The 23,803-nt window shown below is 44.0% G+C and overlaps 2 protein-coding genes across 2 annotated transcripts; one reads left to right on the forward strand and one right to left on the reverse strand.

Annotated features, from left to right (window-relative positions):
• Positions 1–115: 115 nt before the first annotated feature.
• Positions 116–13,980, forward strand: LOC139532970 (leucine-rich repeat flightless-interacting protein 1-like). Its single transcript, XM_071331114.1, has 14 exons — positions 116–135; positions 315–408; positions 2,393–2,470; positions 4,579–4,614; positions 4,729–4,854; positions 5,110–5,373; positions 5,925–6,020; positions 6,186–6,324; positions 6,784–8,798; positions 9,295–9,322; positions 11,371–11,535; positions 11,677–11,756; positions 12,017–12,121; positions 12,308–13,980. Exons 1-14 carry the CDS (start codon positions 116–118, stop codon positions 12,416–12,418), a joined length of 3,357 nt encoding a protein of 1,118 aa, XP_071187215.1. The 3' UTR covers positions 12,419–13,980.
• A 1,896-nt stretch (positions 13,981–15,876) lies between these two features.
• On the reverse strand, positions 15,877–22,944 carry LOC139532971 (DBH-like monooxygenase protein 2 homolog). Its single transcript, XM_071331115.1, has 10 exons — positions 22,918–22,944; positions 21,310–21,453; positions 20,325–20,471; positions 19,408–19,560; positions 19,033–19,130; positions 18,808–18,988; positions 18,546–18,648; positions 18,179–18,345; positions 17,647–17,738; positions 15,877–16,141 (listed from the first exon to the last, which is right to left on the reverse strand). Exons 1-10 carry the CDS (start codon positions 22,942–22,944, stop codon positions 15,877–15,879), a joined length of 1,377 nt encoding a protein of 458 aa, XP_071187216.1.
• Between the last annotated feature and the right edge of the window lie 859 nt (positions 22,945–23,803).

Genomic DNA, 23,803 nt, shown 5'->3' on the forward strand with positions numbered 1-23,803 from the left:
GTTACATTTCCAAAACACTTTGATGTGTTAAGGAGAACGTGAGACAGTAAGCTGAGTTGCAGAAGTACAGTGGTGTCTTCAAGGTGGCATGCTATAAGACTGGCCCTTTTCCTGCATGATTACTGAGATGGATGTGTATGTGTGCGTGCGTGAGGTGTAGTCTGATCCAGTGTGTTTGTGTATGTGTTTGTGAGGTGAAGTCTGATGCAGTGTGTGTGTGTGTGTGTGTTTGTGTGTGTGTGATTGTGAGTTGAAGTCTGATCCAGAGTGTGTATGTATGCGTGTGTGTGTGCGTGAGGTGAAGTCTGATGCAGTGTGTGTGTGTCTCTCTCCTATCTACAGGGCTCTGTGTGTGACGAGGCTGTGCAGAGTAGCACACGGCGCTTTAGTGGCTCCATCTCTCGCGGTGTAAGAAGCGCTGACGCCCCCTCTCTTACCCTGAGGGAGGTTGCTTGGCATGCCCCCTGTGGCAACATGGGACTGCATAGTCCAGCGGTGGTCAACCCTCCTCCTGGAGAGATACGAGCTACTGGGTATGCAGGCTTTTGTTCCAGCCCTGCTCTAACATGATTCAGCTAATCAACACCCAGATGAGCAGCTGATTAGTAGAACCATTTGTATTGGAGCAGGTCTGGAGCAAAAGCCTACACATCCAATAGGTTTCTGGGAAGACAGTTGGCCAGCCCTGGCCATAGTCTGTCTGCATGACAGTGTTGTCAGTCTCTACTTCTATCAGGGTCAGTGGTGTCTTCTGTTTTTATCAGACTCACCAAACAAGGACTCCTTCTTTAACTCGTTGTATTCCGCTAATTCCCACCCTGTCTTGTGTGTTGATGACTTTTGGAAACACAGTGCAAAGTCCTAGTGAGACTGTGTGGGGTTTTCAAGTGTGTCTAGAATTGTGGTTGTTGTGACGGTTTTCAAATCAAAAGGGAGGCTTGAATAGACAGCATGCATGGAATGTATCACTGTGTTACCCTGATGAGGGGGCCTTGCTTGGCATGCCCCATGTGCCAACGTGGAATTGCATTGTGGGGTCGACCCACCCTCCTCTGGGTGTGCAGGCTTTTATTCCAGCCCTGCTTGAACACACCTGATTCTCTCCAGTAGGAGGGTTGGCCACCCCAGGAGAAGTCTGCATGACAGTGTCGTCACCCCACTACTTCTTTCTATTGGGGTTTCTTGTCTTTCCCACCTGTGGATTTCAGACTTCCAGAAGAAGGAATCCATGTTTTCAGTTAGCTGTATTCAACCAATAACCATCCTGAATTATCTTACAGTGCGTCTTGTGTGTCGATGACCTTTGCAAACACTGTGTCAAGTCACAGTTTGATTGTGACTTTGTTGCGTGGGGTTTGCAGTATGTCTACAATGGTGGAGTCTAGAGTGGAGCATACGCATGGAATTGTATGTGTCTGGGTTTTTGATGTGTGGGAGGGTTGTCTTTGGTCTAACAGGGCCTGGTTGACTTGTCTATCAATGTATTCCCTTGTCTCTCCAGCTCTGTCTGTCCCTGCTTCCGCTCTGTCTGTCCCTGCTTCCGATCTGTCTGTCCCTGCTTCCGATCTGTCTGTCCCTGCTTCCACTCTGTCTGTCCCTGCTTCCGATCTGTCTGTCCCTGCTTCCGCTCTGTCTGTCCCTGCTTCCGCTCTGTCTGTCCCTGCTTCAGCTCTGTCTGTCCCTGCTTCCGCTCTGTCTGTCCCTGCTTCCGCTCTGTCTGTCCCTGCTTCCGCTCTCTGTCCCTGCTTCCGCTCTGTCTGTCCCTGCTTCCGCTCTGTCTGTCCCTGCTTCCGCTCTCTGTCCCTGCTTCCGCTCTGTCTGTCCCTGCTTCCGCTCTGTCTGTCCCTGCTTCCGCTCTGTCTGTCCCTGCTTCCGCTCTGTCTGTCCCTGCTTCCGCTCTGTCTGTCCCTGCTTCCGCTCTGTCTGTCCCTGCTTCCGCTCTGTCTGTCCCTGCTTCAGCTGTCTGTCCCTGCTTCAGCTGTCTGTCCCTGCTTCCGCTCTGTCTGTCCCTGCTTCAGCTGTCTGTCCCTGCTTCCGCTCTGTCTGTCCCTGCTTCCGCTCTGTCTGTCCCTGCTTCAGCTGTCTGTCCCTGCTTCAGCTGTCTGTCCCTGCTTCAGCTGTCTGTCCCTGCTTCAGCTGTCTGTCCCTGCTTCAGCTGTCTGTCCCTGCTTCAGCTGTCTGTCCCTGCTTCAGCTGTCTGTCCCTGCTTCAGCTGTCTGTCCCTGCTTCAGCTGTCTGTCCCTGCTTCAGCTGTCTGTCCCTGCTTCAGCTGTCTGTCCCTGCTTCAGCTGTCTGTCCCTGCTTGCTGACTGACAAACTCTGTGACTAACGTCTCTCTCTCTTTTTCATTTCCTTCTCTTTTCCTATTTTATCCGTCTTCTTTTTGTGCCAGCCTTCAGACTACAGTGGTTTTCTGGGCTCCAACTCTCGGGCCTCGTCCAGGGCCAGCTCTGCCCGTGCCAGCCCAGTGGTGAGCTCTCTTCATTGGTCACTCCCTCTAACCCGCAGCCTTCTTTAGGCCTAGTCCTTACATCCCTTTCTCTCTTCTCTATTCTGTTAAATGACTGCCCACTTATTATCATCCCAATGAAGAGTGTATTGTCCAGAGAACTGAACTCTATGGTCTGTCCTGTGTGTCCTCTGCACCAAGGGAATGCTCATAGACAGCTGACAGTGCTCAGGTTCCTTATGCCCCTTGGTGGACATTACAAAGACTGCAGCTTTGGTACAAGCAAAGAATATATGGTCCCGACCTGGCCAATGTGAGGTGGGCCTCTGTGTGGACGCATTGGTGTGTGGGTGACACTGACAACTAACATGCAGCCTGGACTGGAGTGGATATGATATGACTAACTCTGTAGTCTCCAGTGGATATGATATGACTAACTCTGTAGTGTCCAGTGGATATGATAGGACTAACTCTGTAGTGTCCAGTGATATGATTAACTGTAGTGTCCAGTGAATATGATATGACTAACTCTGTAGTGTCCAGTGGATATGATATGACTAACTCTGTAGTGTCCAGTGGATATGATATGACTAACTCTGTAGTCTCCAGTGGATATGATATGACTAACTCTGTAGTGTCCAGTGGATATGATAGGACTAACTCTGTAGTGTCCAGTGATATGATTAACTGTAGTGTCCAGTGAATATGATATGACTAACTCTGTAGTGTCCAGTGGATATGATATGACTAACTCTGTAGTGTCCAGTGATATGATATGATTAACTCTGTAGTGTCCAGTGATATGATTAACTGTAGTGTCCAGTGGATATGATAAGATTAACTATGTAGTGTCCAGTGGATATGATATGATTAACTCTGTAGTCTCCAGTGGATAATGATACGATTAACTCTGTAGTGTCCAGTGGATATGATAAGATTAACTCTGTAGTGTCCAGTGGATATGATATGATTAACTCTGTAGTGTCCAGTGGATATGATATGATTAACTCTGTAGTGTCCAGTGGATATGATATTACTAACTCTGTAGTCTCCAGTGGATAATGATAAGATTAACTCTGTAGTGTCCAGTGGATATGATATTATTAACTCTGTAGTGTCCAGTGGATAATGATCAGATTAACTCTGTAGTGTCCAGTGGATATGATAAGATTAACTATGTAGTGTCCAGTGGATATGATATGACTAACTCTGTAGTGTCCAGTGGATATGATATGATTAACTCTGTAGTGTCCAGTGGATATGATATGATTAACTCTGTAGTGTCCAGTGGATATGATATGATTAACTCTGTAGTGTCCAGTGGATATGATATGATTAACTCTGTAGTGTCCAGTGGATATGATATGATTAACTCTGTAGTGTCCAGTGGATATGATATTACTAACTCTGTAGTCTCCAGTGGATAATGATATGATTAACTCTGTAGTGTCCAGTGGATATGATAAGATTAACTATGTAGTGTCCAGTGGATATGATATTATTAACTCTGTAGTCTCCAGTGGATAATGATAAGATTAACTCTGTAGTGTCCAGTGGATATGATATGATTAACTCTGTAGTGTCCAGTAGATATGAATGTAAATGTAATGATTAACTCTGTAGTGTCCAGTAGATATGATAAGATTAACTCTGTAGTGTCCAGTGGATATGATATTATTAACTCTGTAGTGTCCAGTGGATATGATATTATTAACTCTGTAGTGTCCAGTGGATAGGACTAACTCTGTAGTGTCTAGTGGATAGGACTAATTTAATTATGTAGTCTCCAGTGAACATGATTTGATTAACTCTGTAGTGTCCAGTGAACATGATTTGATTAACTCTGTAGTGTCCAGTGAACATGATGTGATTAACTCTGTAGTGTCCAGTGGATATGATATGACTAACTCTGTAGTGTCCAGTGGTTCCGTGGTTCAGAATCAGATGGGGATCCAGAGAGGGTTAATGACTCTAAAGATGTTTGTTGTGATGCAGTGTGTGGATATACAGAGACGGATACAGTATGGGCATGGCCTCGATTTATGGTGTGTCAATCAACTAAATTAGTGACATTGTAAATATGTGTATCTCCTCTCCTGAGAGTAACCAAGTTGTTTTTCCCTCTACAGGTGGAGGAGAGATCAGACAGGGACTTCCTGGAAAAGGTACGGGTCACACGCCTGATCTGAAACTCTAGCTTTTAATGTATTAAAGATGAAGTAGGGAATATGTCTGTTGTGAAACAGCCTTCAAGACGGCCCTGTCCTGTTTCCTCCCAGGGTTCCAGGACTGCCTCTACCCTCTCAGCAGCCACTCTAGCATCGCTGGGCGGGCCCTCCTCTCGCAGAGGCAGCTGTGACACCTCTATCTCAGTAGAGACAGAGGCCTCCATTCGAGAGATAAAGGTAGGACCATAGAGATACTTCTATGAGTAGGACCATACAGTATATCTGAGAAAGAGATGTTCCATGGTCTACAGTCCATGTTTTTAGAATTATTTTGTTGACTCCAGAAACACGATTATTACAGTAAGTATTTTACGGTTGAAGACGAACAACGTCTGCGTAGTTGTTGTTGAGATACTAACTGCTTAACTGTTTTGCTTTGTTTCTCCCCTGACCTCTCACCCCTCCACTGTCCTCCATTCTGTCTCTCAACAGGACTCCCTGGTGGAGTCTGAGGAGAAGTACCGTAAGGCCATGGTGTCCAACGCCCAGCTACACAACGAGAAGTCCAACCTCATGTACCAGGTGGACACGCTGAAGGACTCGCTCATTGAGCTGGAGGAGCAGCTGTACGAGTCTAAACGAGAGTACAACGACAAGGCCAAGGAGTTTGAGAGGGAGAGGCACGCCCACAGTGTTCTGCAGCGCCAGTTTAACGAGATGAGAGAGACGCTGAAACAGAGTGAAGAACTGCTAACCGTGAGTACTCAGGTCATCGCAAAGACTTCCTGCTAACAACAATACGGTAACAAAAACAGTACTTCCACTCAGAACATAACACTAACATAGATCTAACTTAGGTCTCTTGCTGTAGTCTCTTTTCCTGCTGCATACTCTCTGCATGCTGATTGTCCCTCCCTTCTCCTCTGTCCCTTCTCCTCCATCTTGCTTTTGTCCCGTGGCCAGGAGGTGGGCCAGCTCCGTCTCAAACGGGACAGCTGTGTTAGGGAGATCTCCGACCTGCAGGAGACCCTCGGATGGAAGGAGAAAAAGATTGGGGTACGCTCGCGGAATAGAGGGTGAACCCCAAACTGTTAGCCGCATCAATGCTCCAGGAAGTTCTACAGAAAACGCTTCCATTCCTCTGTCAGCTACTCAAGTTTAACGCTCCAAACTAACCAAGACATTTCCACTGTATCTCTTTTTCCCCCTCAATGCTTCTCTCTTCCTTTACTGTGTTTATCCTTCCCTTCTTTACCCACTCTTCCTCCTCCTCCTCCCCCTGCTGCTGCTGCTTGGGTATGGCTCAGGCCTTAGAGAGGCAGAGGGAATTCTCAGACGCCGGCGTGCGGGATGAGCGGGATAAGCTCAGGGATCAGGTGGTCCACCTCAAAGACACTCTGAAGGTACAGCACCTTGAAGTACTGCTGAGTGAAGGTTTCCTCATCATGACTTCAAAGAGGGCCTCCATGCCCATGTCAGCAAACACTAGAACAATAGGAAGTTCTAATGGGAAAAATACTTTCTGAAAGATTATTCAGATTTATTTTGCTCGTTCTCTCCCAAATCAGAAAAATGGGATAGTGCTGTCACCTGAAGTAACCACCAATGGGGATGCAGGACAGATGATTGACGGGCCTCTCAGTGCAGACTCTACCTCCCGATTGGCTCAGGAGTCCCAGCCATGTCATGGCGGGGAGAGCATGCTTGGTAAGAAAATAACCCACCGGTGCAATTGCTCATATCTGATCTCTGCTTATTTACCACCATCCTACTCAAATCATGTTGAATGATATTGTGCAGTCCTGTTTTTAATTTCACTTGTCTTCTGTCATTCGGATGAATCACCGTTAGAAATGTCAGGGTTATGTTTGTGTTGCATGATGGGATACAAAACGAGGATGGTTGGCTTTCTTTTCTTTTTTCTGACGTCATTGTTTTGCAGTATTGTCCTCCGTGGGATTATCATCATAATGTTAATTAATCCTGTTGAGTCAGTTGCTGATTCTGCATTCTAATTCAGCCGGGATCAAGGCCTTGATTGTATTCTCTACAAATGGCTCCAAATTAATTCCCCCCCAGCAATCATTGAATTTCCGTGCTTGCACTCTCAGACGCTGAAGAATGAGCTGTGTTTGGCCCTCCAATCTATTCCCTGTGATCTTCCAGGCGAAGCACCAGAGATGCAGTTGGACCATGGCGAGGTGGGGACACCAGGGGGAAGCAGACTTCTACATGAGGCTGACAACTACTCACATGACCAGGAGAGGGCACTACTGCAGATAGACTCTTCTGACAAGTTGAACCAAGACAAGTTGAATGACAGCCTGCAGCAACAAACAGACACTGAAGCAGAGCAGTCCAAGTACTGTGACCAAGAGACCCAGGTGGATGTTGCTGCACCTGAAGAAGCCATGTTCGTGCATTTTGGTGACAAAGAGACTCAGGTTGAATATGAAGTAGAGAAACCCCAATACTGCGACACAGAAACCCTGGTGGAACCTGCTGAACTTGAGGGAGCCATTTTGGTTCAAAAGGAAAATACAGATGGTAGCGGTGACAATGGAGATGGGGTGAATCAAAGAGGATTTGAACCAGAATCTCTGGAACAGGCAGAGAATGAGGAAAACAGTGGAGAAAGTAACAAGGAAGCTGTACCAGTAAGCGGTGGCACTGACGGACAATGTGAGGAAAACACAAACCTTGAGAATGGACGGGAAAACACAGAGCTTCTCACAGCTATGTCTACTGACTTTGAAGAACAGGACATCTCTGGCCCAACTCTCTGTGTTGAGACAGAGGCCCCTCTTAGTCAAATCCAAAGTGAATCTCAAAGTGACCTGCAAGGAGAGAACACCCAGAAGTATGATCCTGGGACTAAAGATCAAGTCATTCCAGAAAACTCAAGGATCACGGAATCTGAGATGATTAAAATGATTCTGAGGATTTCTGTATGTCTAGGGGAGGCAAAGACCAGCCCAAATCACATCTCTCAGGGATCATTAAACAAAACAGAAACAATAGGGATGAAGATGAAGAATAAACCAGGGCATCAGGCAGAGACTGGCCAAGTAACATCTACTGGAACATCTGCTATCTCATCTACAGTCTCTATTGAACTGTTTATCTCTGAATGTCCTGACGAGGTTGGAATCAAGACAGATCAGCTCATAATAAACACCTTAGGTGAATTTGAGAAAGATGGACAGAATTCTCTAGAACTTCAGCAACATAAGAATGATCATTTCAGTACAGAAAGCTCTGTGGAAACTGTGCCAAAGATCACAGACTCTGACGGACAGAAATTATCTGAGAGGGCTGAAGAGCTGGAGTCGAGTTCAGTGGAGAGCAAGCCAGATCAGATTTGGCAGGAATCTCTATGTGGCATGAAGGAAGATGAACCAAATACTAAAGAGCTTCAGGCAAAGGAGCCCCCATCCACTATCTCTGACAAAACGGTAACACCTATCATAACAGAGGAGGGGAAGACTAAACTAGACGAACAGGTGATCCCTGATTTACCAGAGAGGCTAGAGACCAGCTTAGAAATGACCTTACCAGGAGTTCAAGGTGATCAGAAGATGGATGTAGCAGAATCAAGGGAGAAACAAGGATGTACCTGTAAATGTACATGTAAACTATCCGAGAGTGATCAAGTACTGACGGAAAACTCACTGGATGTAGCTATAACTCAGAGGATCAGCGACTCTAGTGGAGAGGTTATCTTGGACAGGACAGAGGAGGTAGAGCCCAGCCCAGACAGGATCAGGTCAGAATCACCCAGTTGTGTAGAGAGAGAAGAATGGTGCATCATTGAGGAGAACATCTATGAGGAGAATCTCCAGCAGGAAGCCATTCAGGAGGAGCAACAGACAGAACAGAGGGAGGCTTCAACAAGTTCACCAGCAGGGGGAGACAATGAGTTAAACGATGTGGCCACTGGATATATAGACAGTTGTGAAGAAGCCGTTCTACTTGTGAAAAAGGAGGAAACCTATCTACCTGTAGAAGAAGAGCACATCAGTTCCTCACCCGGACCCTCGGCACTTGGCCAAGAGATACAGCCATTATCCGAGGCGGTGGAGGAGGAGAGAGAGCGCCCCCCAGTGGAAGAAGCCCAGAAACAGGAGAGAGGTGTAAGAAAGGGAGTAAAGGGCAATAGAAAGGGCAAAGATCCTTGCAAAGTAAACTAGTTGATGATCACTACTCTCAAAGTGTTATTTGATGTGTAATAGACTATTGACTGGGGTTGCAGCCAGTCTCTGTGGGTTTCTTTGTTTTACTCAAAGGAATTACATGTTTTATTTAATGACTTATTTAGTGCCTTGAATAAATGAACCATGTTGAAGAGCGATTGGTTTTGTTTTATTTTGCACTATTGCACTGATTTCTGGGTTCCATAAACCTCACCAAGCTTCCATTTATGCACAGGGGACAGGATTATATTACACAACAACAATTCTGTATTGTTCATGTGTCAGGTTTTTACATGCAACATACTAGATAACAATTACATGATTAAATAGGTAATATGTGGGAGAATATATATAAATCCCATGACATGTTATCTCCACTCATTTGTATGTGTCAGCTGTTTTAAACTCTTTTCATCCATACTCACAGTCCCTCCAACATACTGTACAGTATTTCAGTGGTAAGCAACTGTGTCCATATTCTCAGGTTTTCAATGAACTGCAGATTGTGATCAGTTGGGTGAAATGTTTTATAATTGCAATGAATTAAGTATATACTGTCTATTTTATATAGTCCCAGTCAAAAGTTCGGACACACCTACTCATTCCAGGGTTTTTCTTTTCTTTTTTTTACTATTTTCTACATTGTAGAATAATAGTGAAGACATCACAACTATGAAATAACACATATGGAATCATGTAGTAAAAAAGTGTTAAACAAATTAAAATATTGTTTATATTTGAGATTCTTCAAAGTAGCCACTCTTTGAATTGATGACAGCTTTGCACACTCTTGGCATCCTGTCAACCAGCGTCATGAGGTAGTCACCTGTAATGCATTTAAATGAACAGGTGTGCCATGTTAAAAGTTCATTTGTGGAATTTCTTTCCTTCTTAATGCGTTTGAACCAATCAGTTGTGTTGTGACAAGGTTGGGGTGGTGTACAGAAGATAGCCAAATAGTTAAAGACCAAGTCCATATTATGGCAAGAACAGTTCAAATAAGCAAAGAGAACTCCGACACACATCATTACTTTAAGACATGAAGGTCAGTCAATCCGGAAAATTTCAAGAACGTTTTACATTTCTTCAAGTGCAGTCACAAAAACCATCAAGCACTATGATGAAACCTCGCTCTCATGAGGACCGCCACAGGAAAGGAAGACCCAGAGTTACCTCTGCTGCAGATTTTTAAAAAATATTTAAAATTTTACCTTTATTTAACTAGGCAAGTCAGTTATGAACAAATTCTTAATTTCAATGACAGCCTAGGAACAGTGGGTTAACTGCCCTGTTCAGGGGCAGAATGACAGATTTTTACCTTGACAGCTCAGGGATTTGATCTTGCAACCTTTCAGTTACAAGTCCAACACTCTAACCACTAGGCTACCTGCCACCCCAAGAATAAGTTCATTAGAGTTACCAGCCTCAGAAATTGCAGCCCAAATAGATGCTTCACAGATTTCAAGTAACAGACACATCTCAACATCAACTGTTCAGAGGAGACTGCGTGAATCAGGCCTTCATGGTTGAATTGCTGCAAATAAACCACTACTAAAGGACACCAATAAGAAGAAGAGACTTGCTTGTGCCAAGAAACAAGAGCAATGGACATTAGACCAGTCCAAATTTGCGATTTTTTTTGTTCCAACCGCCGTGTCTTTGTGAGACACAGAGTAGGTGAATGGATGATCTCTGTATGTGTGGTTCCCACCATGAAGCATGGAAGAGGGGGTGTGATGGTGCTTTGCTGGTGACACTGTCAGTGAATTATTTATAATTAAAGGCACACTTAACCAGCATGGCTACCACAGCATTCTGCAGCGATACGACATCCCATCTGGTTTGCGCTTAGTGGGACTATAATTTGTTTTTCAACAGGACAATGACCCAACACACACCTCCAGGCTGTGAAAGGGCTATTTTACCAAGGAGAGTGATGGAGTGCGCATCAGATAACCTAGCCTCCACAATCACCCGACCTCAACCCATTTGAAATGGTTTGGGATGAGTTGGACCGCAGTGAAGGAAAAGCAGCAACAAGTGCCCAGCATATGTGGGAACTCCTTCAAGGCTGTTGGAAAAGCATTCCTCATGAAGCTGGTTGAGAGAATGCCAAGAGTGTGCAAACCTCTCATCAAGGCAAAGGGTGGCTACTTTGAAGAATCTAAAATATATTTTGATTTGTTTAACACTTTTTTTGCTTACTACATGATTCCATATGTGTTATTTCATAGTTGTGATGTCTTCACTATTATTCTACAATGTAGAAAAAAGTCTAAATAAAGAAAAACCCTTGAATGAGTAGGTGTGTCAACTTTTGACTGGTACTGTGTATATATATATAAAAAAATCTGGGGAATTAAGTACAATGTGTTGTATCTATTAAAAAAATAATACAGATTAGAAACAAAAAAACAAGGCTGTTAATTGAACCGTGTGGTAAATGTTGACGTACAAAACTACTCTATTACTGACCTCGACTACTCAAACTACCCTTTTACTAAACAACATTAGAATTTCATGCTGTTGATTCAAAGTCAGCTGTCTGTTTGTATTGCAGAAGTCAGACTGAGGAAAATAGTTGATGAGAGGGAGAGTTTAGCTGATCAGGTGAAGAGGCTGAAGTCTCAGCTGGAGGGGAAACAGAGGAACGGGACAGAGGGTTTGAGTCCTGAGGAGGACGGACTTGAGAACGGCATGGACCCCCACATCCTCGACTTACAGAGTGAGTCACATCTCACGTTTACTAAGACAGATCTAGCCTTTTACCTGGCTGTCTCCCTAGTGTACTTTGTCAAGTGTGTGAGTGTAGTATACATTATGAAACCTATACAACATCCTTCTATCTTTATTTCTTCTTCTACAGGGGATGCCAACCGGCAAATCAGTGACCTCAAGTTTAAACTGGTGAAATCAGAACAGGAAGTCACAGCCCTGGAACAGAATGTAAGTACCGTTTTAGTTCCTAGACAGAGGAAGACCTGTATGACTATATCCATGAAACACCTGACCAATCCCGTTCCTCATGGTAAACGTGAGATAATAAGCAGTATCTTGTACAGTCTGGGTTGGAGACTATTGACCATTTGTTCCACTAGGAGCTCCATGGAATATGTCCCGTAAGTCACGTGTTCAGTCTAGTATGAGGCATATCACATTTCATCCATCAATCCATTTATTCACCCCCTCATTTCTCTCTTGGCCAGATCATCCGGTTGGAGGGTCAGGTGACTCGTTACAAGTCGGCCTCTGAGAGCGCAGAGAAAGTAGAGGACGAGCTCAAAGTGGAGAAACGCAAGCTACAGAGAGAGGTAGGCTACTATAATGTCAGGTTTACAAAAACAACCAAAGAATCACAGAACCCACAAGTCATTGGGTCATATCTAGTATGTCAACCCCACATTTTTTTGCATCAAGTCTACGCCAGGTATACGTTGTTGCCTTTAGGTTGCTTCTCCCCTCTCAATCTCTAAACTTTTTCTCTCCATTCTCTCTAGCTGAGGTCTGCCCTGGACAGGATTGATGAGCTGGAGGCCAGTAACAGCCACCTGGCCAAGCGCCTGGAGAAGATGAAGGCTAATCGGAGCGCCCTATTGGCCCAGCAGTGATGTACTTATTGATTGTCATGGCTGTTTGCATCTCTGACCTCTCTATGACCTTTTGAACTTTGATCTATCAGGCATTGTATTAACACACACCCAGAAAATTCAAACCAAGCGAGGACTTTCTGGAGCAAAAGCTTCAATGAAACATATCCACACATATTGTAATCCCAGATTCATTCAGTGTTGCGCCCATCTGTACAGTATATCCAGTGATTCACCAAGAGACACAGAGGGAACGTGTTACTGACCCTGGGAACACTCCTCACTGACTGTGACCGAGGCTGGACTCCTCAACTAACTTGTGAAGGGGGAATATTCTGCACAAACGGACAGCAAAGAGGACCTATCCTCCTATAGCTCTTACGTCGCCCTGTGCCATGATTACCCCTAAAGCATTTCTTCCCAATCATTAATCTCTCTCTGTTCTCTGTAACACGTGGCACTATCTCTCTGTGCTACTTGGGGTCCATGTCTGCTCCAGCAAGTTTATCCATCCACAGAGAAAGAAAGACTAAAAAGAAGTGTGTTTCATGTATAATCTTCTTTTAATGTCAATATATTTTGAAGTGAAAATGCACTCTGCTCCCTCCTGTCCCCCAAGCCAAAGTCTGATGTTAATGTGTAAGGTGATGTTATTTTTATGTTGTATATGTGTGTGTCTCCATAGGTATATGTCAAGTACATCAGATGGGTGGAAATACACGTGGCACAATATTAACTAAGCAATAAGGCCTGAGGAGGTGTGGTATATGGTCAACATACCACGGCTAAGAGCTATTTGTTGGCCATATATCACAAACCCCAAGGTGCCTTATTGCTATTATTAACGGGTTACCAACGTAGAGTAGTAAAAATACTTTTTTGTCATAACCGTGGTATACAACGGCTGTCAGCCAATCAGCTTCCAGGGCTCGAACCACCCAGTTTATAATCAGGATTATCCTATTCATCTCATTGTTTGTGCCATGTGATGAAAATTATACTAGTACTTGAGGAAAAATATCACCAGCTTTTAACGTCTGAAATACTATGTCCTCCCTTGAGCAATTTAAACGAGTCATTGGGGAACGACAATCAGTTGAATAATGTACTTCTACTGCAACAGTTGTGGAACGTATCACATCGGCTGTCGCAGTAACACCTGATGTAAATGTTCGACAATCTGACAAACCAGATCTCATGCAGATAAAAACATCAGTTATATTCCGACATAACGGGAAGTGTTCCCTTATTATCCTGCTCCCCAGACTCAAGCATGTCATGCCTTATTGAGGGGGAAGAAAGCATTGTTGTTCACTTGTGCATTATGTTTCCCCTCCTACCCTCTATACTTTAGTTGAGCTTGGACATCTACTTTTTGGGGAACTTACATCTGTTTACATGCTTTAAAACTATTGTTATTTGTCCATGAATGAAGCTAATTGTAAACATTGTGCAATATTGGAAATGTCTTTGGGAAGGTGAGGTTGTATGGTCCTTGCTTTACTTGAGAAATGTAGAGGATGTTTGACGTAGCATTGACATGCACCACATTAAACTAATGCAAACTCTCTGCTAAAACATTATTTGTTCATATGTGAATAGTTTTGTAAAAGATGCCAAACGCGACCAGCAGAGGGAAAAGCCTGATGTCATACCACATTATGGGATGCTGAAGATGCTCACTTTGGACATTCAGAACTTGACAGGGGGAAAGTGTTTACACTGCCGTGTCATGTCTTTCTCCATTGTGGTGTTTTGCATGACTTTGGCAGGAGCTCAACAGAACTGAGTACCGGTGTTATAATACTGATGGTTTGTCGGGACTGATAGTTTCTGAAGTTGTGCCTAGAACGGTTTAGCTCCAACGAGTGGGCGCGTCGGGGACCACAGTTGTTGAAAACTACCATTTTAGCTAACCCTAACCCTTTTCCTATCCTAACCTCATTCTCCTGACTACGTTAATTATTCTCAACTGTTGCGTTAATTCTGTTGGGTAAATTCAGGTAGGTCCCTCAGTTGTTTTCTTCCATTTAAGAAGATAGTCGGCAGGACTCTAGGTATTTGTTTTGTTAGTCCAATGACAGGACATTTGCTTGTCAGCCATCCAGTTAAAATATGCAACTTTCAAAATACAGAACTCATCCATGTATGATGCATTTCGCATCATGATACAAAACGTAGCATACAGGGATGATTTATGTATTTTGAAGTTACACGTCGTGAACACTTGATTGGCTGACAAGCAGCTGGAAAGGCAGCACATGCTGTATGAAGAGTCAGCTGCAATTGGAGATTAATGTAATTACCTTCTCAGCAGCAACATGTAATATCCACATTAAAGATACTCTGCAACAGTGCTCATTTTGATAAAAAGCTGAGGAAAAGGCCAGATATGCCACCGTTGAGGCGATACAATGCACAAACATTGGCGTAGAAAAGGCGTATATTTTGGATTCTGGTGGGGGTACGACAGTTGAACTAAACTCGAGGCATTTATAGGCCCGAGATATATTCTCCAAGAATCAAATGGTGATACCATTTTAAAATAAAGGATTCTAGCGTTAAAAGTTCCGGTTCTCAGATTTTGCCGTCAATAAAAATCTGCATCAATTCTGTGCATCATAAAAACAATATAAATTATAGTTCATATTACAATTGATAACTACAGCAGGAAAGCTAAAGACAATCACTTAAAATAAATGTAAGGGCTGGAACAAGTTCATGACTGTAAAGGAAAGAAATAGCCTACTGTTAAATATTTTAAAAAGGAAATCAGTGACTGTATAATTTACTTGTGGCATTCTTCAAGGATGGAACGTGTTTAAGCAGTACAATCAAAATTAGACTGCACAGAAAATTCTCAAAACTCATAAGGCCATAGAATCAAAAATGAGTTTGAACAAAGAGCTATGGCAGCAAGGGTTGGACTTCTACTGTGGTCAAGAAGCTTAAGGTGGGACGCCTGAACACTACAGCACAAACATTCAACTGTACATATTGCAGTGTTATTGGGTCCATAAAGCCAAACTAGTACCTAGCCAGCCAGTCTACGCATAAATAAATATAAAAACTCAGTGCAATAGCATGACAGGCTTCGTGGTCTACTTCCACAAGGATTATTATAGCCTAAATGACATGGTAAGACATTTAACATAAATCATAGGAAGACGTCAATGGATTTCTTACATCATGAATAAACATAAGTTGACACTTTCTACTATTGCATGGGAGACTCATTTTGAAGACATTCAGCCTTCTGAACCAGAAGCTATTGTTGCCGGTTAACTCTTCACAGACCCAGTCCAGTTGGATCACTCCTGCAACTCTTCACAGACCCAGTCCAGTTGGATCACTCCTGCAACTCGTCACAGACCCAGTCCAGTTGGATCACTCCTGCAACTCGTCACAGACCCAGTCCAGTTGGATCACTCCGGCAACTCGTCACAGACCCAGTCCAGTTGGATCACTCCGGCAACTCGTCACAGACCCAGTCCAGTTGGATCACTCCGGCAACTCACGGAAGGGGTAGCCATCATGTTGAGGATGCTTCCCTCATATATGGTGTAGTTATTCTGGAGGAGCAGAATAAACAGTAGGTTTGGATGTTGTAACATTGTCATTGAGTGGCTGCTGACATGTTCGTTGCTGATTAACCCGATCTGAGGGACCTTCTTCATTGTGGCCTCATGCACAGCAATGGACGCCTGGTCCCAAGCTTTAGTCTTCAACATCTCCACAATACCTCTGTGGGGCACAGACATTATGGTTTACATAGTCTGGACTATCCACTGAACCAACCAGACAGTTCACGTCGAGAAACAGATTATTTTTCCCCACCTTTATTTAACCAGGTAACCACAAGTCAACACATGTCAGAGTCACCTTTGGCATCAATTACAGCTGAGAGTCCTTCTGTCTAAGAGATTCACACCTGGATTGTGCAACATTAGCCTATTATCCTTTTCAAACTGCTGTTAAATTGGTTGTTGATTATTGTTGACAAACATTCAGGTCTTGCCATAAATGTAAGTCAAAACTGCCACTCAGGAACAATCACTGGCTTCTTAGTAAGCAACTGCAATGTAGATTTGTCCTTGTGTTTTAGGTTATTGTCCTGCTGTAAGGTGAATTCATCTCCCAGTGTCTGGTGGAAAGCAGACAAGCTCGTCATCTAGGATTTTGCCTGTGCTTAGCTACATTCACTTTCTTTATCCTGAAAAACTCGTTGCAAACAGGATGCATGTTTTGGAATATTCCTGTACAGGCTTCCTTTTCACTGTCGGTATTGTGGATTAACTACAATGTTGATCCATCACAGCCATTTTATTTAACGAGGCAAGTCCGTTAAGAACAAATTCTTATTTACAATGACAGTCTACCAGAAGGCCTCCTGCAGGGACAGGGATCAAATAAAAAACATTAATCTCCAACTGTTTTAAAGTCACCATTGGCCTCATGGTGAAATCCCTGAGCGTTTTCCCCCCTCTACGGCAATCAAGTTAGGAAGGACACCTGCATCCTCATAGTGACATGCCAGCCAACGCGTAATAAATAACTTCATGGGCCAAGGGATATTCACAGTCTGCTTGTGCCCATCTACAAATAGGTGCCCTTTGCAAGGCATTGGAAAACCTCTCTGGTCTTTGTGATGAAATATTTTTTGCAATGCAGTGCTCGACTGAGGGACCTTACAGACAATTGTATGATTGGTGTACAGAAAGTCATTCAAAAATCAGGTTAAACACTATTCCATGCAACTTATGTTACTTGTTAAATGTACTCCTGAATATATTAAGGCTAGCAATAACAAAGGGATTTAATACATGACTCAAGACATTTCAGCTAGTCATTTTTAATTACATTTCTAAAAACATGATTCCACTTAAACATTATGGGGCATTGTGTGTAGGCCAGTTACAAACATTCAGGCTGTAACAAGAAACTGTTGAAAAAGTTCAGGGGTGTTCTGAAGGCACTGTCGCTAGGCTCAACAAGTCTATTATTCTTCTGGCTTCAGCGCTATTAGTGATGTTTGACAAGTCACCAATCCTGACATCTGTGATGTTGTAGACAACCACCATTACTTGTTAACACAAGCTGCATATGAAACTGCATGTGATCCACTTCCATTTCCTGGCTGCGTCATGAAAAGTTGTGCAGCAGAAAATTGTTCACGTGGGTCTACATTGGTCATAAAGACTGGCATATGAGGAACAATATCCCATGATCATATGTTTGAGTGGCCTCACCTGAAGAGTCCAACTCTCACCTTCCTCCCAGCCAGGTGAGTGTGCAGCATGATAAAGATCACAGAGAGGTCAGGGACAGGGTCAGGCAGGATCTAGGGGGGACAGAAAGTAGTGTCATATCACAGATCGGTCAGGAGCAGGCAGGATCTGGGGGGGGCATAAAGTAGTGTCATATCACAGATCGGTCAGGAGCAGGCAGGATCTGGGGGGGGGGCATAAAGTAGTGTCATATCACAGAGCGGTCAGGAGCAGGCAGGATCTGGGGGGGCAGAAAGTAGTGTCATATCACAGATCGGTCAGGAGCAGGCAGGATCTGGGGGGGCAGAAAGTAGTGTCATATCACAGAGCGGTCAGGAGCAGGCAGGATCTGGGGGGGGGGCAGAAAGTGGTGTTAAAACGCAGACCACTACCAATGGTATAACAGAAAGGAAAGAGTAATCATTCCATATTCTTTCTTCTAAAAGACTGCATGTCTGCTTTACAATGTCATCATCCCTTCACCTCATTGGAGGTCAAAGGCCACTGAACGTACATCTGAGAAGTGCGATGTGTTGCAGAGGCCGTAGCTTCTGAAGGCAGAGGCGGTGGGAGGGATGGCGTAGCCCCAGCTGGGCACCATTATGCTGCATCTGATGCCCACATCATGCTGTCTGAGCTGGTCTGTGTAGTACATCCTCATGCCAGAGCTATCCCTCCGGCCTGCAGGGGGAGACAGTGATGAGGGCTTTAGATGATGGCCTTATTCAAGATAAATCCTGGAGAACCTCAGGGTGTACAGGCCTTGTTTTAGTCAACTAGCACACTAGGTTCACCTAATCATCAAGACTGGCGCAGGGTAAGCCCAGTGATCCTATAGCAGTGGTTTGGAAAATTCTAATGACTAGCTAGTGAAATGTTACCCGTTTCCTGGGCCAGATTGTTGTAGTGAATTTCCAGCCTGTAGAACTCATCATAATCGTGTCCTCCAATAGGGATGCCAGCGTTTTCTGGAAGCTCGAAAGCCTGGAATGAAGACGTAGGGAAAGCTCAGACTAACGTGGGTGTTCATGCATTAATGTCTCCAGTCTCTGGGGGCGGCAGGTAGCCTAGTAAAGAGAGTTGTGCAAGTAATCAAAAGGTCCGTGGCACTGATAAGTGTCTGCTAAATGAATTAAATGTCACCAGTCCTCCCACGGCCCAGACAGCCACCACTTTGAAGCAGTCTGCCCATGGCCCTCCCGTGTAGCATCGTTGATCTGAATCACAGATAAGGGGCAGCATGTGGTGGACCAGGTCCAGGTTCTTGATCACCGGCTCCACCTGAGACATCAAGAGATGGAGCAGGGAAGAGATTTCAGACCAACTACTAAATTGTAGTCATTGTATAATTATTAGACCATGAAACGCGAGTGGTCATTTACCCGATACACATGATGTTTCCCATTGAGCTTTGGCATCTTCATGACCTTGCAGTTGTAGTATGTATGTTCAGCAGGGACAATAAACTGCAATGGAGGAACTACTGTGTTAATACAATCCGTGTGGCCAGTCCATTCTGTTCTAGTCACATGTTGTAGGATAAGGATACTAAATTAAATTTTATTGGTCACATGGTTAGCAGATTTTATTGTGAGTAGTGAAATGCTTGTATCTACCTCCCGTATAACCAATATTAATTCAATCTGACCCCACTTCAAGAATAAAGAGCGACTTCAAACTAAAAGTCCTGCTGTGCCTGATCTAGAGACATGCTCCTGCTACAGGATGTGAGGTCATTCTTACATGGTCCATAACAAAGTCCAGATAGTTGGTGTTCCGGGGGCTGGATCTGGGCATGAACTTCAGCAGGTTCACCTCCTTGGTCTCCCTTGTTCTGGAATGGTACTCGATGTCATCAGTTTTCCCGTAGGCATAGATCAGCTTCACTGGACTGTCCTATGAGAGGGATAGAATACCTCCAGTCACAATACATACAAGCACAGGTGAACAAAAATGACAGGTTGACTACGTGAAGAAAAAGCCTCAAATGCAGGAGACACTAACTACATAATGTTGAGACATTAAAAGTTACACCCCATTGTCTTTATTGATGTCTTTTACCCCCTTTTTCATGATATACAAGGGGGTAGTTATGATCTTGTCTCATCACCACAACGGGCTCAGGAGAGGCGAAGGTTGAGTCATATGTCCTCCGAAACATGACCCACCACGCTGCTTCTTAACCCGGAAGCCAGTCGCACCAATGCTATTTTCACTTAGATTTGTGAATCCTCTGGGAACCATATAGGGTTAGGACAGTTCTAACGTTTGCTGGCCTCCGTATTTAAGCCATTGTTTTAAATCACTGATTTGTGGTAATTAAATTTAAGTGACAATAATCAGTAGGTGGATGTAAATGAGGCTCCAGAGAAACCGGCATTGAACCTCAGGAATGGCCATAGGTGCAGATCCCATTTCTCAGGGGTGAGAGCTACTTTTTGGCCTCTTGGGGAATGATACTTTGACCCACCCTCACAGCCAACCTTTGCTCCATTTAGGGAAAAGGGGAACAATTCTCAAAACAGGCTTTAGGTTGTATAGATATTTTTAAACAAACCTTGTGAATAGAAAGTCTATGACAAGGGAACATGATTGTCCTCTCCGATCCTGAACACTTTCAGCACATATTACTTGTTAAGAGTCTGAAACAGTTGACTCACGGTGATGTGGAAGTCTTCCTGGTCACATGACTGGATGGACCTCCAGAAGGTCATGGTGGTTTGACCATCTGCCTCAATCAGGGACAGGAAGGTGTAGCTCTGTTTCTCATCCACCAGGGGAAACCCATTCCCTGTGGCATGATAATCCTGAAGGAGGAACACACACTGATGTTACCTGGACTCTTTATAGAACTTAATTAAGAGTTGTAATAATGTTTTATTATACTTCATTGTTGTGGAGTTTCCATCGCTTCTTTAAAACTTGAACACATAATAATGGCAGCAAACACATGGACATGTTTGATGTATTTGATACCATTCCACTTTTCTCCCCCAGCCATTAACACAAGCCAGAACCTCTAGAGCTTAAATCAATCATTATGTTTTATTATACTTCCATGTTGTGGAGTTTCCATCCCTTGTCTAAAACATTCATATGTAACTTTGGGCTTGTAAGAAATTGTAAATGATACTGGCAACTTGTTTTAACAACTTCTCAACACAAGCTATACTTGACACAACATGCACCCATCCCCCTCTATACCCCCACACTTCGTACCCTTATAATAACCACAGACCCACACACACTCCCCTCCCCCATGAACAGGCCCCTGCTAAAACAAACGCACATGCATTCTGCTCGAGGTTGAGACTCTAAGACAAAGAACTATGTTAAGAGCCAATGGAACGTCGACATCAGGCCCGGACAGGACTACCCACGACCCAGATCGACCAATCGGAAGGCCAGACTACAAGATCAACCTACTTTATTTGTTGCATATATAATCAGCACAAAATGTTTAGAGGTCTCTTTTCCGACGATTCCATACGAGTCAGACAGAAGGGGCCGTGCTGCACGATTTCAAAGATATCATTACCTGTGAATAAACTGCCTTATTATACAAATATCCACCTCGTCCTATGTCTCAACTTGATCTCCTGTCTCCAGTAAATGTTTTATCAACAGGCTCAACCCGAATCCCACCCAGCCAGTGGTTTTCACGGTCAGCTGGAACGTGATAGTGTCCTGGACATCACTGAACCCCCACTTCAAGTTGACGTTGTTCTCCGGGTCAAGGTGCGCCATGAAGGGCATACGGGTGTCCTGCTGTGCCCCGGTCCCTGGAGTCTAAGCCAGGAGCAGGGAGAAAAATATATGGATCATACTCAGTCACCCAGTTAGACCCCGAGACCTCGACCCGCTGAGCGACAAACACTCCTAAAGAAACAGCTATCTACGGCACACCGCTTTGCTTCTGCTCGCCACTGACCGAATACCCGTATCTACTTGCGTTCTAAATAGTATGCTTTTTAGGTATTTAGGTAATATAGTTAGTGAAATTGCGAAAATTGAGGCCAGATGTGTTTGAATAAGAGAAGCGGGGAGGGCTATACAAAATGCACAAATAGCGGGAAACAGGGCAATCGTGTCTCCCTTCTCTGATTAGCAGCTATTGCCAAAAGCAAGTGGGGTGCGTTTAGTTCGATTCAATGTTTGCTACGTTGCATGACGGTTTGTACTGAAAGAAACGTGAGTATCTTAGTATCCAGCTGCAGCCCCGCAGCAGCCTGTGACTAAACTAGCCTGTCACAAACTAGCCTGTCACTACAACTTCACTTTTTCTTGCTCCCTTTCATTTACTCCTTTCCTAGCTTCCTTTCCTTCTTCCTTTTCTTTAATCACTATTGGCTGTGGTTAATCCCTACCACATTAACTCCTTTCCTCACTCCCTTTCCTTATTTCCTAGCTCCCTTTCTTTTCCTCCTTTCCTTGCTCCCTTTCCTCATTTCTTAGCTTCCTTTCCTCCTTTCCTAATTTCCTTTCCTAGCACAATTTCCTCTCCTCCTTCCTTTTCCCCCTTTCATTGTTTCCTTGCTCCCTTTCATTTTCTCCTTTCCTTTCCTTTACTGTCTACTGCCCGTAGTTAATCCCTACCACATACATTCGTTCATTTTCCTACAGCCTGCCTCTTCCTCTGATTAGCTGATTATAAACTGTTGTCAAACACACCTGGGTCTCAATTTGCCTACTGTACAATTGTCTATATCCTCACACCCAAAAAGCCTACTATTTAAAACGCTAGTATGGGCATTTGGACATGGCCAGTCAGTGAGTGTGAATCAGAATCGTAGCGGTTCTCCTTAGCTATCTGTTTATCTGCTTAGCCGTAGCTATCTGTTTATCTGCTTAGCCGTAGCTATCTGTTTATCTGCTTAGCCGTAGCTATCTGTTTATCTGCTTAGCCGTAGCTATCTGTTTATCTGCTTAGTCTTGGCTAGCTGTTTATCTGCTTAGCCGTAGCTATCTGTTTATCTGCTTAGCCGTAGCTAGCTGTTTATCTGCTTAGCCGTAGCTATCTGTTTATCTGCTTAGCCGTAGCTATCTGTTTATCTGCTTAGCCGTAGCTAGCTGTTTATCTGCTTAGCCGTAGCTAGCTGTTTATCTGCTTAGCCGTAGCTAGCTGTTTATCTGCTTAGCCGTAGCTATCTGTTTATCTGCTTAGCCGTAGCTAGCTGTTTATCTGCTTAGCCGTAGCTAGCTGTTTGTTTGGGAACATTTGTCTCTCTCAGCGGGTCGAGTTCTCAGTCTCACGTTCTTTTTATGGGTGACAAACAGCATGATTCCTCTCCCTGCTCCTGGCTTGGACTCCAGGGACAGCAGGACACCCTTATGCCATTCATGGAGTAACTTGAAGCGGACAACAATGTCATCCAGAAGTGGGGGTTAAGTGAGGTCGAGGGCACCATCACGCTCCAGCTGTCAGTCAAGACCACTGGCTGGGTGGGATTCGAGATGAACCCAAATGGAGGCATGGCTGGAGCGGATTTCGTCATTGGATGGGTCGGACCAAAATGGCAACTACTTCAACGTATCTAATCCATTAACTCTGTAATCATTACTATTAGACACAACAGTATCAGTGCTAATGTTTTGTTGGTTTTCACTTGGGAGTAGCTATATTGTACATCTAGGTTTTAGAAATAGTTCTATTGTAGGTCCAGGTCTTAGCAGTAGTTCTATTGTAGGTCCAGGTCTTAGCAGTAGTTCTATTGTAGGTCTAGGTCTTAGCAGTAGTGATATTGTAGGTCTAGGTCATAGCAGAATTGATATTGTAGGTCTAGGTCTTAGCAGTAATGATATTGTAGGTCTAGGTCTTAGCAGTAGTGATATTGTAGGTCTAGGTCTTAACAGTAGTGATATTGTAGGTCTAGGTCTTAACAGTAGTGATATTGTAGGTCTAGGTCTTAGCAGTAGTGATATTTTAGGTCTAGGTCTTAGCAGTAGTTATATTGTAGGTCTAGGTCTTAGCAGTAGTGATATTTTAGGTCTAGGTCTTAACAGTAGTGATATTTTAGGTCTAGGTCTTAGCAGTAGTGATATTTTAGGTCTAGGTCTTAGCAGTAGTGATATTTTAGGTCTAGGTCTTAGCAGTAGTGATATTGTAGGTCTAGGTCTTAGCAGTAGTGATATTGTAGGT

Source organism: Salvelinus alpinus, chromosome 10 (genome assembly GCF_045679555.1).
Source record: "Salvelinus alpinus chromosome 10, SLU_Salpinus.1, whole genome shotgun sequence".
Taxonomy (NCBI): domain Eukaryota; kingdom Metazoa; phylum Chordata; class Actinopteri; order Salmoniformes; family Salmonidae; genus Salvelinus; species Salvelinus alpinus.